Source organism: Bombina bombina, chromosome 2 (assembly GCF_027579735.1).
Source record: "Bombina bombina isolate aBomBom1 chromosome 2, aBomBom1.pri, whole genome shotgun sequence".
Taxonomy (NCBI): domain Eukaryota; kingdom Metazoa; phylum Chordata; class Amphibia; order Anura; family Bombinatoridae; genus Bombina; species Bombina bombina.
The window spans coordinates 484788514-484806850 of record NC_069500.1 but is presented as its reverse complement, the minus strand read 5'-3'; the positions used below and the strand labels follow the sequence as shown (position 1 = coordinate 484806850).

At 39.7% G+C, this 18337-nt stretch overlaps 1 protein-coding gene across 1 annotated transcript in view; it reads left to right on the top strand.

The window, feature by feature from the left end:
• Positions 1–18337, top strand: part of DTX1 (deltex E3 ubiquitin ligase 1) — a 189385-nt gene that overhangs the window by 160669 nt on the left and 10379 nt on the right. The window contains 1 exon segment of the mRNA XM_053702173.1: positions 9478–9636. Within this exon segment, the coding sequence (XP_053558148.1) occupies positions 9478–9636 (159 nt within the window).

Here is an 18337-nt window from a genome sequence, read left to right as displayed (position 1 = left end):
AGAGGGTCTCCTGAAGAAAAATTTTTGTTCATCAAGGTTTCTTCTCCCAACCTATTGCGTGCATTGTTCCTGTAACTACTGCAGCTGCTTTCTGGTTCGAGGCTCTAGAAGAGGCTCTTCAGATGGAGACTCCATTAGAGGAGATTATGGACAGAATTAAGGCCCTTAAGTTGACTAATTCTTTTATTACAGATGCCGCATTTCAACTGGCTAAATTAGCGGCAAAGAATTCAGGTTTTTGCCATTTTAGCACGCAGGTCGTTATGGCTTAAGTCCTGGTCTGCTGATGTGTCATCTAAATCTAAACTTTTGAACATCCCTTTCAAAGGAAAGACCCTATTCGGGCCTGAACTGAAAGAGATTATTTCAGACATCACTGGAGGGAAGGTCATGCCCTCCCTCAGGATAGATCAAATAAGATGAGGACCAAACAAAATAATTTTCGTTCCTTTCGGAACTTCAAGGGTGGTGCCGCTTCAGCTTCCTCTGCTGCAAAGCAAGAGGGGAATTTTGCCCAATACAAGTCAGTCTGGAGACCTAACCAAGAAGCCTGCAGCTGCCTCCAAGACAGCATGAAGTGGTAGCGCCCGATCCAGGACCGGATCTAGTAGGGGGCAGACTCTCTCTCTTCGCTCAGGCTTGGGCAAGAGATGTTCATGATTCCTGGGCTTTAGAAATTGTGTCCCAGGGATATCTTCCGGAATTCAAAGACTCCCTTCCAAGGGGGAGATTTCACATTTCTCGATTGTCTGTAAACCAGACAAAGAGAGAGGCGTTCTTATGCTGTGTAGAAGACCTACATACCATGGGGGTGATCCGCCAGTTCCAAAAGAGGAACAGGGGCTAGGGTATTACTCAAATCTGTTGTGGTTCCCAAAAAAGAGGGAACTTTCAGACCAATCTTGGATCTCAAACTTCTAAACAAGTTCCTCAAAGTTTCATCATTCAAGATGGAGACTATTCGGGACTATTCTACCTCTGATCCAGGAGGGTCAATATATGACTACCGTGGACTTAAAGGATGCGTATCTACACATCCCTATTCACAGAGATCATCATCAATTTCTCAGATTCGCCTTTCTAAACAGGCATTACCAGTTTGTGGCCCTTCCCTTCGGGTTGGCCACAGCTCCCAGAATTTTCACAAAGGTGCTAGGGTCCCTTCTGGCGGTTCTACGACCACGGGGCATAGCAGTGGCGCCTTATGTAGACGACATCTTTAATTCAGCGCGTTGACTTTCCCAGCTAGCCAAGTCTCACACGGACATCGTGTTGGCTTTTCTGAGATCTCACGGGTGGAAGGTGAGCATAAAAAAGAGTTCTCTCTTCCCTCTCACAAGAGTTTCCTTCCTAGGGACTCTGATAGACTCGGTAGAAATGAAAATATTTTCTGGCGGAGGTCTTAAAAAAATTTTCTCTTAAAATTTTCTCTTAAATTTTTTTTTTTTTTTTTTGTACTATCTGAAAAAACGTTACAGCCTGCAGGCAAAAAAAAATAAAAAAAATAAAAAAATTTTTTTAAGAGATACCGCTGTCATTTATCACTGTGAATATGTTTTACATTTGAAGCATTAGAGCTGTATTTTCTAACTGCATAGAAACGAAGCAGTCACTGTAGCAAGAATTTTAGAGATATTGTGTCTATCAAACGTTTTTAAGATGTTTTAAAAGCTGACAGTCAGTTAATATATATGATTTTAGATTTATTTGCATTATGAAAGCTTGAAGAAATTTTACTGTACAAGTTGGTCTATTAGAGCAAAATTGTTCAAAAATACTGATAATAAAAGTTGTTATAGATTTGATTGAACTACAGATTGGGATCAGTTTGTTGGAAAATTGTGACTATCTAGATATAGTCTAAATTTAGAAGAGAGGTTTGAGAATTATCCCTCACTATATACCACTATTTAGTTACCCAATTGCTTTTAGCGCCATCTACCCTTATTGTTATATGCAGACCTAGTGGACATGTCCTCAGTTCTACCGTGGACTCTGCCAATGAGGCGGGACCTTCTAATCAAGGTCCGTTCACGCATCCAAATCTAATTCTCTGCGTCTGACTGCTTGGAGATTGAACGCCTGATTCTACCAAAGCGTGGTTCCTCTGAGTCGGTCATTGATACCCTGATTCAGGCTAGAAAGCCTGTCACCAGGAAGATCTATCATAAGATTTGGCGCAAATATCTTTATTGGTGTGAATCCAAAGGTTACTTGTGGAGTAAGATTAGGATTCCTAGAATATTGTCTTTTCTCCAAGAAGGTTTGGAGAAGGGATTATCAGCTAGTTCCCTAAAAGGACAAATATCTGCTTTGTCTATTCTATTACACAAACGTCTGGCAGATGTCCCAGACGTTCAAGCATTTAGTCAGGCTTTGGTCAGAATCAAGCCTGTATTTAAACCTGTTGCTCCGCCATGGAGCCTAAACTTAGTTCTTAAAGTTCTTCAAGGGGTTCCGTTTGAACCTATGCATTCCATGGATATTAAGCTTCTATCTTGGAAAGTTTTATTTTTAGTTGCTATCTCTTCGGCTCAAAGAGTTTCTGAGCTATCTGCTTTACAGTGTGATTCCCCTTACCTTGTTTTCCATGCAGATAAGGTGGTTTTGCGTACCAAACCTGGGTTTCTTCCTAAGGTTGTTTCTAATAAGAATATCAATCAAGAGATTGTTGTTCCTTCACTGTGTCCTAATCCTTCATCAAAGAAGGAACGTCTGTTACACAATCTTGATGTGGTTCGTGCTTTAAAGTTCTACTTACAAGCAACTAAAGATTTCCGTCAAACATCTTCATTGTTTGTTGTTTATTCTGGTAAACGGAGAGTTCAAAAGGCTACGGCTACCTCTCTTTCCTTTTGGCTGAAAAGCATCATCTGTTTGGCCTATGAGACTGCTGGACAGCAGCCTCCTGAAAGAATTACTGCTCATTCTACTAGAGCTGTGGCTTCCACATGGGCTTTTAAAAATGAGGCTTCTGTTGAACAGATTTGTAAGGCGGCGACTTGGTCTTCGCTTCATACTTTTTCCAAATTTTACAAATTCGATACTTTTGCTTCTTCGGAGGCTATTTTTGGGGAGAAAGGTTCTACAAGCAGTGGTACCTTCCGTTTAGGTCCCTGTCTTGTCCCTCCCTTCATCCGTGTCCTAAAGCTTTGGTATTGGTATCCCACAAGTATGGATGAATCCGTGGACTCGATACATCTTACAAGAGAAAACATAATTTATGCTTACCTGATAAATTTATTTATTTTGTGATGTATCGAGTCCACGGCCCGCCCTGTTTATTAAGACAGGCAATATATTTTTATTTAAAACTTTCAGTCACCACTGCACCCTATAGTTTCTCCTTTTTCTTCCTAGCCTTTGGTCGAATGACTGGGGGGTGGAGCTAAGGGAGGAGCTATTAGACAGCTCTGCTGTGGGTGCTCTCTTTGCCACTTCCTGTAGGGGAAGGAGAATATCCCACAAGTATGGATGAATCCGTGGACTTGATACATCACAAGAGAAATAAATTTATTGGGTAAGCATAAATTATGTTTTTTTTACTGTTCTTGCTGCATGATATAGAAAGGATGCAGGAGGCTATTTTCAACTTAAACTAAAGTAAGACTTTAAGCTAAATAAGGTGTATACTGTCCCTTTAATGCTGCATATTTACTTAACAAAAACAATACATTAATTATTCCCACAACAAAAATAGGTTTGTTTTTTAGTGTAAGTGATCTGATACAGTTGATTAATCACTTCCATTCTTTCTAAATGCAATAAAAATGCCATTACCAAAATGTGTTTTGGCCTCATGGTACTCCACAAGATATGCCAGCAGTCCTATTGTTTATTAAACTATGTCATATATTTTGAGAATCCTGATAAAGTTTTGTTTTCTCTCTTGGAAAGCCATTGGGCAAGTTTAATAAATACAACGTATAAAAGCAAAAATATATTCTGTATCTTCAAGTAATCAGAGTTTAGCTAGATATATGCCACTGCTGATCAGGGACGGAACTACAGGGGGTGCAGAGGTTGCAACTGCGACTGGGCCCCTGAGGGTGGGGGCCCAACTTAAAAAAAAAAATTCCCACCCCCCCAAAAAAAAAACGTTGACTTGCCACTGCCTGCACTGATATCATGTGAGTGTGACATGATGCTTCACTAGTGTCTCTGACTACAGGGATTAGTGTTTCTGTTTTACCCATTGGTGTTTATGTGTGTGTGTGTATGTATGTGACTGTCTGTGTATTTATGCATGTATGTGTGTGTGTGTGTGTATGTGTGTATGTATGTATGTGACTGTGTGTGTATTTATGCATGTATGTGTGTGTGTGTGTGTATGTGTGTATTTTTGTGGAACCAGCAAATTACAGACCTTGTTACTACAGCATGGGGGGGGGGGGTAAACAGTGTCACTATACAGTACAGTACGGGGGGGCTGGACCATGTCACAGACTACTGTGGTCACTTTATAAAGTACTGGGGTGGGTAGGGTCAGGCCAGCCATCTCAGCGGCAGATTACAGACTGTGTCACTGACTCACTATATACAGTACTGGTGGGTTAAACAGTGTCACTATATACACTAATAGGGGTCAGGGTACCTCATTTTGCAGACATGTAATCTGATTCACCTTTTTCTCTTGTTAAGTGTAGTCAGTCCACGGGTCATCCATTACTTATTGAATATATCTCTTCCTAACAGGAAGCTGCAAGAGGATCACCCAAGCAGAGCTGCTATATAGCTCCTCCCCTCACATGTCATATTCAGGTCATTCTCTTGCAGCCTAACTAAAGATAGGTCGCTGTGAGAGGTCTGTGGTGTTTTTTAACTTAGGTTTATTTCTTCAATCAAAAGTTTGTTATTTTAAATGGCACCGGAGTGTGCTGTTTGTTCTCAGGCAGCATTAGAAGAAGAATCTGCCGGCGTTTTCTATGATCTTAGCAGACGTAACTAAGATCCACTGGCTGTTCTCATCTGAGGAGTGAGGTAACTTCAGAAAAGGGGAATAGCATGCAGGGCCCCCCTGCAAAAGAGGTATGTGCAGTAAATTATTTTTCTGAGGAATGGAATTGACTGAGAAAATACTGCTGATACCAATGTAACGTAAGTTCAGCCTTAAATGCAGTGATAGCGACTGGTATTAGGCTGATGAGTGTGTGTACACTGAATGTATTTTTCTAAGGAATGGAATTGACTCTGAAAATACTGTTAATACTGAAATAATGTATGAGCCTTAACTGCAGTAAAAGCGACTGGTAGCAGGCTTATTAATAACACTTCATAACTTTTAAAATGTATGTTTAAAACGTTTACTGGCATGTTAATCGTTTTTTGTGAGGTACTTGGTGATAAAACTTATTGGGGCATGATTTTTACCACATGGCCATCTTTGTTTTCTGCATAGAAACAGTTATCTGAGCTTCCCCACTGTTGTAATATGAGTGGGAGGGGCCTATTTTAGCGCTTTTTTGCGCAGTAAAAATTCAGTCACAATCTGTCTACTTCATCCTCCATGATCCAGATCGTCTCTAGAGAGCTCAGGGGTCTTCAAAATTCATTTTGAGGGAGGTAATCAGTCACAGCAGACCTGTGACAGTGTGTTTTGACTGTGATAAAAACGTTAATTATTAAATTGTTATCCGTTTTTGGGTATTAAGGGGTTAATCATTCCATTTGCTGGTGGGTGCAATCCTTTGCTAACTTAATACATTTACTGTGAAAAATTGGTTGCTATAACTATTTTGGTTCATTGTTATTTCAACTGTGACAGTGTTTTTATATTGCTTGTAAATTATTTAGAAAAGTATTTCCAAGCTTGCTAGTCTCATTGCTAGTCTGTTTAAACATGTCTGACACAGATGAATCTCTTTGTTCACTATGTTTAAAGGCCAATGTGGAACCCAATAGAAATTTGTGTACTAATTGCATTGATGTTACTTTAAATAAAAGTCAATCTTACATGTAAAGAAATTATCACCAGACAACGAGGGGGAAGTTATGCCGACTAACTCTCCTCACGTGTCAGTACCTTCGCCTCCCGCTCAGGAGGTGCGTGATTTTGTGGCGCCAAGTACATCAGGGAGGCCCTTACAAATCACTTTGCAAGACATGGCTACTGTTATGACAGAAGTATTATCTAAATTGCCAGAATTAAGAGGCAAGCGCGATAGCTCTGGGTTAAGGACAGAGCGCGCGGATGAGGTGAGAGCCATGTCAGATACTGCGTCACAGTTTGCAGAACGTGAAGACGGAGAGCTTCATTCTGTGGGTGACGGATCTGATCCAGGGAGACTGGATTCAGAGATTTCTAATTTTAAATTTAAGCTTGAGAACCTCCGCATATTGCTAGGGGAGGTATTAGCGGCTCTGAATGATTGTAACACGGTTGCAATTCCAGAAAAATTATGTAGGTTGGATAGATACTATGCGGTACCGGTGTGTACTGGCGTGTTTCCTATACCTAAAAGGCTTACAGAGAGTATTAGCAAGTAGTGGGATAGACCCGGTGTGCCTTTTTCCCCTCCTCCCATATTTAGGAAAATGTTTCCTATAGACCCTACCACACGAGACTTATGGCAGACGGTCCCTAAGGTGGAGGGAGCGGTTTCTACTTTAGCTAAGCGTACCACTATTCCGGTGGAGGATAGTTGTGCCTTTTCAGATCCAATGGATAAAAAATTAGAAGGTTACCTTAAGAAAATGTTTGTTCAACAAGGTTTTATCTTACAGCCCCTTGCATGCATTGCGCCTGTCACTGCTGCGGCGGCATTCTGGTTTGAGTCTCTGGAAGAGGCCATTCGCACAGCTCCATTGGATGAAATTATGAACAAGCTTAAAGCACTTAAGCTAGCTAACGCATTTGTTTCTGATGCCGTCGTACATTTAACCAAACTTACGGCTAAGAACTCCGGATTCGCCATCCAAGCGCGCAGAGCGCTATGGCTTAAATCCTGGTCAGCTGACGTGACTTCTAAATCTAAATTGCTTAATATTCCTTTCAAAGGGCAGACCTTATTCGGGCCCGGCTTAAGAGCAATATTCAATGCTCTCCTAGCTTGGCCTCAGTTAGCAACTCTGAGGTTCATCAGATTTCAGTCGGACAACATCACGACTGTGGCTTACATCAACCATCAAGGGGGAACCAGAAGTTCCCTAGCGATGTTGGAAGTCTCAAAGATAATTCGCTGGGCTGAGTCTCACTCTTGCCACCTGTCAGCGAGTTTACATCCCAGGCGTGGAGAACTGGGAGGCGGATTTCTAAGTCGCCAGACTTTTCATCCGGGGGAGTGGGAACTTCATCCGGAGGTCTTTGCTCAACTGATTCATCGTTGGGGCAAACCAGATCTGGATCTCATGGCGTTTCGCCAGAACGCCAAGCTTCCTTGTTACGGATCCAGGTCCAGGGACCCGGGAGCGGTGCTGATAGATGCTCTGTCAGCCCCTTGGGTCTTCAACATGGCTTATGTGTTTCCACCATTCCCGATGCTTCCTCGTTTGATTGCCAAGATCAAACAGGAGAAAGCTTTGGTGATTCTGATAGCGCCTGCGTGGCCACGCAGGACCTGGTATGCAGACCTAGTGGACACGTTGTCCTGTCCACCGTGGTCTCTGCCTCTGAGACGGGACCTTCTAATTCAGGATCCTTTCAACCATCCAAATCTAATTTCTCTGAGGCTGACTGCATGGAGATTGAACGCTTGATTCTATCAAAGCGTGGCTTCTCGGAGTCGGTTATTGATACCTTAATACAGGCTAGGAAGCCTGTTACCAGAAAAATTTACCATAAGATATGGCGTAAATATTTATATTGGTGCGAATCCAAGAGTTACTCATGGAGTAAGGTTAGGATTCCTAGGATATTGTCCTTTCTACAAGAGGGTTTAGAAAAGGGTTTATCTGCTAGTTCGTTAAAGGGACAGATTTCTGCTCTGTCTATTCTTCTACACAAACGTCTGGCTGAAGTTCCAGACGTTCAGGCTATTTGTCAGGCTTTAGCTAGGATTATGCCTGTGTTTAAGACTGTTGCTCCGCCGTGGAGCTTAAACTTAGTTCTTAACGTTCTTCAAGGCGTTCCATTTGAACCCCTTCATTCCATTGATATCAAGCTATTATCCTGGAAGGTTCTGTTTTTGATGGCTATTCCCTCGGCTCGAAGAGTCTCTGAGTTATCTGCCTTACATTGTGATTCTCCTTATCTGATTTTTCATTCAGACAAGGTAGTTCTGCGTACTAAACCTGGGTTCTTACCTAAGGTAGTTACTAACAGGAATATCAATCAAGAGATTGTTGTTCCATCACTGTGTCCTAACCCTTCTTCAAAGAAGGAACGACTTTTACATAATCTGGACGTAGTCCGTGCCCTGAAGTTCTATTTGCAGGCAACTAAAGATTTTCGTCAAACTTCTTCCCTGTTTGTCATTTACTCTGGACAGAGAAGAGGTCAAAAGGCTTCGGCTACCTCTCTCTCTTTTTGGCTTCGTAGCATAATACGTTTAGCCTATGAGACTGCTGGACAGCAGCCTCCTGAAAGGATTACAGCTCATTCTACTAGAGCTGTGGCTTCCACCTGGGCCTTTAAAAATGAGGCCTCTGTTGAACAGATTTGCAAGGCTGCAACTTGGTCTTCACTTCACACTTTTTCAAAATTTACAAATTTGACACTTTTGCTTCTTCGGAGGCTATTTTTGGGAGAAAGGTACTACAGGCAGTGGTTCCTTCTGTTTAATGTTCCTGCCTTGTCCCTCCTTCATTCCGTGTACTTAGCTTTGGTATTGGTATTCCATAAGTAATGGATGACCCGTGGACTGACTACACTTAACAAGAGAAAACATAATTTATGCTTACCTGATAAATTTATTTCTCTTGTAGTGTAGTCAGTCCACGGCCCGCCCTGTCTTAAGGCAGATCTAAATTTTAATTAAACTCCAGTCACCACTGCACCCTATGGTTTCTCCTTTCTCGTCTGGTTTTGGTCGAATGACTGAATATGACATGTGAGGGGAGGAGCTATATAGCAGCTCTGCTTGGGTGATCCTCTTGCAGCTTCCTGTTAGGAAGAGATATATTCAATAAGTAATGGATGACCCGTGGACTGACTACACTACAAGAGAAATAAATTTATCAGGGAAGCATAAATTATGTTTTTTGTGGGGGGGGCCCTTCTTAGTTTCTTGCACCTGGGCCCTGTGGTTTCTAGTTACGCCTCTGCTGCTGATACCAATATCTGCCTGGCAATGTGGTGCAGTGATGTGCCTGAGTTTTTGTGCAAACCCAGACAGGCACATTCCCTAGTTCCACCTTGATTTGTTGTCTCCAACATCTCTATGAGTGTAGTTTATTGCTTAATGAGGAATATGATATTATTATTATTATTATTATTATTATTATTATTATTATTATTATTATACAATACAAGTAGTAAAAATACTAGAAAGTGAAGTATTACCTATAGATGCTGACTGGTGCATCTTCTACTTCCTCCAGGACTGCACTATCTGTATGGAGCGACTGGTCACTGCATCTGGCTATGAAGGGGTCCTCAATCACAGAGGGATCCGCGCTGAGCTGGTGGGAAAGCTGGGGAAGTGTAACCATATGTACCATATACTGTGCCTGGTAGCCATGTACAACAATGGAAATAAGGTGAGAACATAAGGAAGATGCTATGATAACTGAGGAATGGGGCACTTTCCCCTGAAATGTTATTTATCAGAGACATGGAAGCCAGTAGTGTCTTTAGACTCTGCAACCCCAGCAGACTATAGTAAGGCACTTTGTCAGGCAAAATACAGTAAAGAGTGTGCAGCTGCCTTTTTTTACATTACATGGGCCTATGGACAGGCTTTGATTGGTGGGTGTTTTCCTGCACAGTGCATGGCCTGAAGTATGCTTACAAATTAGCAGCCATGGTACTACAGTAATAAAAATGTAATGTAAATCTAAACTGTATAAAGAATATATAGATAAATATGTATTAATCCTAATACAAATATTTCTAAAAAAAAAAAAAACGTATATCAGTACCCAGGTTATAGTTAATAATTTTTAATGATTAAGTATTTAAAAATCTCCTATGGTGAAAATGTTTCAAATTTCCAAGGCTAAAAAAGTCAGTGTATCTGGTTTTACGGACACAGTGACTTTTTTACCCTTGGAAATTTGAAACATTTTGACACATGGAGAGCTTTATGAATTTTTATACAGAAACATTTTGTAACATTATTACCTGCTTATTGTATTCACTTTTATTAATTTGAATTAATATACTTTTTTTAATATATTTTCAGATTGAATTGAATTTGAATCTCATGAACTATTTAATATTTAATCATTAAGAATTATTAACTGTACCCTGGGGTACTGATATAAGTTATTTTTAGAAATATTTGTATTGTATATTACAGTCCAAGGGAGCTTTGCACGCACTTAAAGGGACATGAAATCCAACATTTTTCTTTTTCTTATTTTTTCATATAGAGCATGTGATTTTAAACAACTTTCCAATTTACTTCTTTTATCCAAAATGCTTCATTTTCTTGGTATCCTTTTTGAAAGAGTAGCTATGCACTACTGGAAGCTATCTGAAGACATCTGGTAAACCAATGAAAAGACGCATTTTAGTGGAGCCACCAATCAGCAGCTAGCTCCCGGTAATGCATTGCTGCACCTGAGCCTACCTATATATGCTTAATTAAGAATACCAAGAGAATGAAGCAATTCAGATAATAGAAGCAAATTGGAAAGTTGTTTAAAATCACATGTTCTGTCTGAAAATAAAAGAAAAATTATGGGTTTCATGTCCCTTTAACAAATGAGTCTCTGCCTGGGTTCATTCAAAAAGCAAACATGCACCAGGAAGCACTCGTTGGGACTTAAATATAAAGTGACTTTATTCAGCCAACACGGTAACGTTTCAAAATGTTAACGTGTTGGGTGAATAAAGTCACTTTATATTTAAGTCCTGGCAAGTGATTCCTGTTTCCTGATGCATATATATATATATGTATATAATTTGATTTGTTTTTTAATTTACTTTATTATTCTATGTAGAGTTTAAAGGAATAGTCTAGTCAAAATTAAACTTTCATAATTCAGATAGAGCAAGCAATTTTAAGCAACTTTCTAATTTACTGCTATTATTTATTTATTATTATTTATTATTATTATTCTTTATTTATAAAGCGCCAACAGATTCCGCAGTGCTGCCCATGGGTACAGGATAAAAGTACAACGGAGAAATAATACAAAAAAAGACAACATTTTACAGATAAATACAGGGGGAATTGAGGGCCCTATTCCCGTGGGAACTAGATGAGTAGGAGGATGGGAAACAGGAGGTGGGGACTGCAAAGGTGAGAATGATGTTAGTGAGGAGATAGATGAGGGCAACTGTTGGGTAAGTGAAGTTAATTTGTTAATGAGTCGGGTGATAAGCTTCCCTGAACAAAAAGGTCTTTAGGGAATGTTTAAAGGAGGACAGGTTATGGGGAAGTGACAGCTCGAGGAAGTGCGTTCCAGAGGGTTCCAAAGGGTTGGTGCCGCACAAGAGAAGTGCTGTAGTCTAGCATGGGAGGAGGTGATGGTAGAGGACGCAAGAAGCAGGTCATTGTTGGATCTTAGGGGACGGGCTGGAGTATATTTGTTGATGAGGGAGGACAGGTAGGGTGGGGCAGTATTGGTGAGGGCTTTGTAGGTCAGGGTGAGAATTTTGAATTTAATTCTGCTGTGAATGGGGAGCCAGTGAAGGGACTCACAGAGAGGTGCAGCAAAAACGGAGCGTCGAAAGAGGTGGATCTGCCTGGCAGATGCATTTAGGATGGATTGAAGGGGGGAGAGGCGGAGAGAGGGAGGGCAGTTAGCAAGTTATTGCAGTAGTCAAGTCAGGAAATTACCAGGGAGTGGATTAGCTGTTTAGTAGTTTCATCACTCAGAAACGGACGAATTTTGGAGATATTGCGTAGGTGGTTTCAGCAGGATGAATAGAGCAATTGGATGTGGGGAATGAAGGACAGATTTGAGTCAAGTGTGACTCCGAGGCAGCGGACTTGGGGTGATGGGGAGATAGTGGTGCCGCCAACAGTGATGGAAAAATTAGAAACTGTAGTAGAGTTAGAGGGGGGGATTATCATTATCATTTTTTCTTCATTCTCTTGGTATCTTTATTTAAAAAAGCAGGAATGTAAGCATAGGAGCAGTCACATTTTTGGTTCAGCACCTGGGCAGCACTTTCTGATTGGAGTCTAAATGTAGCCACCAATCAGCAAGTGCTACACAGGTGCTGAACCAAAAATGGTCCGGCTGCTAAGCTTACATTCAAATAAAGATAGCAAGAGAACAAAGAAAAATTGATTAATAGGAGAAAATTAGAAAGTTGCTTAAAATGGCATGCTCTGGTGCTCTAGAGAGTTTCCGGAGGTGGAGCTTGTGTTTAGGTCACACTGCGCAAGTTTCCATTCCCTGCAGCCAACCCACTGGCGTTTTTTTCGTGCCGGGTTCCTTACTGACCGAGGAAAGTGTCTGCAGTTGGCCTAGTTTTTGCCTTGAGAGACTTCAAAGCGCATATTACCAACGGCGCTTTAAAGAATTTTCTAGCCTTGAAGCTTCACGAAGGAGAACTTGTGAATAAGCCTCCGTTAAGGCTGAGAACAACATTGGCAGTCCCCCCCCTCCCTCCGGTGCAGCGTGAGGGGGGTAGATAGCCAACTCAGTGGATAAAGAAAATTTGGCAACAAAATGGCAGTCTGACCCTCACTCATCCCAATTCGCTTGTCGAAAAGGTTGATTAAAAACTCTAGTACTAGCTGTATAGTGCTAGCAACCGTTGCCCAGGATTGACTCTTTTTACTTACGGGAGCTCCGTCCGGGCAGCTGTACAGGTGCAGTTTCAACTTATAAGCTCAAGTGTAAGACAAAAGACACGCTGTTCTCACTCTCTCCTCCCCACCGGTGCTGCGCGAGGGAGACAATTTTTCAACAGCACGGATTTCCACCTAATAAGTTCTAAGAGTACCTGACCGGTGCAACTGTGTCACGATCCGAGGGATGGTCCACTTCCTCCGCACGACCTGACACGCTCCCCAGCAATCCTCTGTCCTGCTGTAAGCATATCGAGAAAGGACGGCTCAACACCGCAACTTTAGTGAGAGATCCAGTGTCTAATCGAGCTGAAGAGCTGTGCAGCAGATTGCTTTCCTCGCCATTAATAACGCCGGAGGGGTGAGTGTGGGGCGGCTGATGGGTCTGGCCTTGCTTATTGTATTTCAAACAGCCACGCTCAATTTGAAGTTGGGGGTTGCATTGTGGAGGACAAAATTAACTTTTGACAGAAGTCTTTCTCCATAAGAATCTGTGCAGCTCGGCTCATTCTGGGGCAAATTGTCACGTCTCTGCACTAAACGCATTGCAGGATTAGCTTTATTTTCGAAAAAGACTGCTGCAAATCAGATCGAGTTTCAGCCTTTCAATTTTGGCAGACAGAAGAAACTTCATTGACCAAGAACCTGATCCTATTCATATTACTGAATTTGATTAGCTTAATTTTTTCCATTTATCTCTTTCTGATTTATTTATTGCTTTTGCCTTTAAATATACCTGTTATTGTATAAGTGTATTATCTATTGTAAGGACTATAGTTTTGAGTTTGCTTAATGAGCTACACTGGTAATCTTAAGACCGTATCCTATCTGTGGCTTAGTTGTATTTAAAATATCTCAGAAAATAAATTAAGAATTGCACTATAAAGTAATTAAGAGAGTGCTGTTTAAGCTCTCTGAATCTCAGCTTAGGAGGTAGCTTGGAAAAGGGGTTTCCATAAGCTCCTAAAAAGTTCCGTTAATTAATAATTGTAGAAATTCACATACATGCTCAATTTTTTAATATCTTAGTGTTTGGTTCACTGTTTATTGCTGTCTTAAGAAAGAGGCTCTTTTTTTTCCTGTGACACTTTTTTAAATTTTTATGGAAATGTCGCAATATCGGGGTGAGGTCAATACACAATAAGTGTTTTTCTCTAGGATTGTGTTGTGTTAAAGGTTGACTCTGATAAAATCAAAAGAAATTTTCTCCTTAAAATTGCTTATTTCAACTCATGGCTGAATTTAATCAAAAATAGAGGTGGAATAGATCTATAATTCTTTTTTCTTAAACTTTCAAGCCATCATTGCTATATAACCCTTTAATTGTATGTAGATACCCCTATTTGAGGCACTAACAGAGCAGTTGTGAATAAGAGGCATTTATATTTTTTATAGGAGCATCCTTGTAAGTTTTTTTCTTTTTTTTCCTCTCCCCTTTGATCTAGAAATAACTCTTAATATTTGCGATATGTTGTTTCCTTGATTTGAATCTTAAACAGTGCACATATTAAACAGGCTTCTGCTGTGAAAACTATTGGTTCAAAACCCGTGTTTATTAACCGCCATACTCTGGTCTTTCCCTTCTTACAGCATCACGGAATCACTTCTTTCACTGTGTGTTAGATAATCCCTCTTCCCTTTTTTTCTCCTTCCCTCACGTCGCGCATTCCTCTTCCTTACTTTATTTTTTACCCTAAACGCACTAAGAGTATTCAGCTTTGTCACAGTTTCGCCTTGCACTATTTTCTATGGATAGATTCATCACGTCACCGTCTCTTACACCTAAACCTAATCCAGGCATGGCGGCCAAACACAGGGAGCGTAAGAACAAGAACCCCATGGAAATCCCAGCAGAAGTTCATCTTGAAAATACTCCAACAAAGACCCAAAATATTATGACTACTCAGGAATAACAAGCTTTAGTTGCCAACATATTAGATGCTATAACCCCTAAATTTGATCTTTTAAAAACTGAGATCAAGCAGGATATCTCAATGTTAACAACTGAGATTAGACAATTCTCTAATAGGCTTCAGGAAGCTGAACAACATATCTCAGATATAGAAGATGTGACAAACTCATACATCCCAAGAATAGACGGTAACCAAAGTGAGATATTGAAAATTCAGGCTAAAAGAGATGGCCTGGAAAACAGGTCTAGAAGGATTAACCTTAGGATCATTGGCTTCCCAGAATCTAGACAAGAAGAAGATCTTATGAAAGTGATGACTCACATATTACCTCAGTTATTAAATATACCTCCACCTCAGCAACCCATTGTCATTGAAAGAGTCCACAGACTGGGGAAGCCACGGGATCATTCTGGAAATCTTGCTAAACCAAGACCGATTATTGCCAGATTCCTGAATTATCAGGACAAAATGCTATTTTTACAACAATATCGCAAAAAAACAACCGATATATTATAATAATTTTAAAATCTTGCTTTTTCAAGATTTCTCGATTGAAACCTCCTCAAAAAGGAGGGAACTTTCCCCAATCTGTGGCAATATGATAAAAGCTGGGTGGCAGGCTACGGTAATTTACCCGGCTAGACTCAAACTGATTCTTGAAGGACAGACCCTCTTTTCTGACTCAGCAGAAGAGGCTGAGAAAAAATTTGTTGAACATGGGACCAATTCATATTAAGTAAGGATAAGAGCATCATATGGTCCTCAGCTTGTTCAGGTTAATTGAGATAGAAATGGTTTTTTTTTTCTCTCCCTTTTTTTCCTCTCCCTCTCTCATCCCTCGGTTCTTCTTCCTTGTTGGTATAAGGGATTATGAATGCAAATATTAGACTTACCTCATGGAACGTAGGGGGTATTTCCCCTCCCATAACGAAAAACAATATTAACACATCTTCGTAAACTTAACACGTCTATCGCTCTTTTACAAGAAACACATTTAAATGCTGAAGAATCTATTAAACTAAAATCTTCCTGGGTTGCAGAGGTTTTATTTACTCTTATTTACTTTTATTTACTCCAACATTAAACAGGAAAAAAGGTGTGGCAATTTTGCTGGGAAAGAAACTATTACTTACTTACATTGGCGGATCCTGAAAGTAGATATCTCATTTTAAAATTAAAAATCGCAAACCTAACCTACACCATCTGCAATCTTTATGCACCTAACATAATTGATACAAATTTTTGGGACTCTCTTCAGGCCAGGTGGCAGAGGGGCATGTAATTCTATCAGGCGACTTCAACATGGCTCCTCGATTACCTCTGGATAGATTAAGATGAGGTACTCTCCAAAAGAAAACAAAAAAAGATAATCTTGAAACAAAAATGTTGTTTAATTCTATTTTCACAATTTAGCAGTTAGAGATATCTGGAGAGTGCAAAATCCAGACACCAGCAATTATACTTGTTACTCCAAATCTTTCAAATCACTTTCTCGGATTGATCTTATGTTGACAATAAGAGCTTGCATAAAATCGGAGCAAAAGCCTCAATATCTGAAATCTGTATTTCGGATCATGCTTCCATAATGTTAGATATTCCAAAATACCTGAATAAAAATCCTAAATTCAGAAGTTGGCTAAAAATTAAACTAGATGAGTATTTTCAATTTAATATTGGCTCAGTTCCCAATTTCCCTATAATATGGGAAACTGCGAAGGCAGTGATAAGAGGAGATATAATCGCCTACTTGGCTATGCTCAAAAAGGATTCTAGACTGAAAGAAAGGGAAGTGATATTTGCTGTAATAAATGCCTATAATAGGTATTTAAGTGCTCCATCAAATGACAATTGGAGAAGATATATAAGGGCAAAGAGTGAACGGGATACTCTCCTAACTCTATATACATCTCATGCAGAATTAAAATATCAAGCAAAACTACATAAATATGGTAATAAATCAGGCAAGTTATTATCTAAGTTAGTGAGAAACTGCAGACAATCCTCAATAATTGACTCTATACAAGAAAAAGGGAAGATACTCACCTCACATGAAGAAATCTCTAAATCCTTCTTTCAGTATTATAAAACAATTTATTCTTCTTCCCCTTCAGGAACAGAAGCACGTGAAAAATTTTGGGAAGATATCGTGCTCCCACACAGCAGCTCTAAATTTAATCTTAAACTTAACTCCGAGATTTCAGAACTAGAAGTAAACCAAGCTATTCAATCATTAAAACTGGCTAAGGCTCCAGGTCCGGACGTGTTGCCAAACGAATTATATAAAAATTTGGCCCCAACCCTTGTTCCTTACTTAACAAAGCTATTCAATTCGTATTATATTGAGAACCTTCAAATCTCTCATAACTTCGCAGCATCTCAAACAATTCTTATATATAGGAAAAGATCCCTGTAAAAAAGAGTCATATAGGCCCATAGCCCTTCTAAACACTGACTATAAGTTATTTACTTATATCCTAGCTAAAAGACTACAAGAAGGACTATAGGAGATCATTCATAAAGATTAAACTGGGTTCCTTCTTAATCATAATTTGACAGCTAAGATAAGACAATTACTACTACTTATCGATTATTTTAAAAATTCTGATAGTCAGGCATTGGAAGATCATCTTGATGCAGCAGTTATAGCTATCGATGCTGAAAAAACCTTTGATAGTGTGCATCACGACCATTTGCTGGATATGTTGCATCGATTTGGATTTAGTAATAATTTTCCAAAGCTAATTAAGAACCTGTGTACTCAATCTTTTACTAGTCTGATAATCAATGGGGTAGAGTCAAAAACAATTAAGTTAGAAAGAGGTACGCAGCAAGGATGCCCACTTTCGCCGTTATTGTTTGATCTTGCAATCAAACCTTTTGCTATCAAAATTAGGCAACATATTGGAGGCATAAAAATTCAGAAAAAAGAGGTGAAATTGGCACTATATGCGGATGATATATTAATCTATATGTCTAACACTCTCTCAAATATACCAAAGCTCATGAACATAATTAATCTATTTGGTCAATTTTCAGGTTATAAAGTTAACTATGTAAAATCTGAATTACTATGGTGGAAAAAAATAAAGAATTCCATGGTAAAGAATCCCTTTAAGACAGTTATAGAGGCATTTAGATATCTTGGGATCATGGTATCGGCCGATCCTCAAAACTGGAATTCTTTGAATATCCCTCCTATTTTATCGCAAATCAAAACCCATATGAATAATTGGCAAAATCTTCCTTTATCAATATCGGGTCGCATAGCACTTTTTAAAATGGTACTCTTGCCTAAAATCCTATATATATTACAAAATCTTCCTATTTTTTTTTGAAAACTTATGACATTAAGAAACTTAATATGACAATTCGACGTTTTATCTGGCAATCAAGGAAACCTAGAATATCTCTACATAAGCTATCTCTTCCTAAACAATTTCTTGGTCTTGCTCTTCCAGATTTGCATACTTACAATTTAGTTTTCCTTGGTCGCATTGCAGTTGATTGGATCACGGAGTCAGACCGTTTTACAGACAATGTTTTAGAATCAAGCATGATATATCCTTTCTCTCCCAT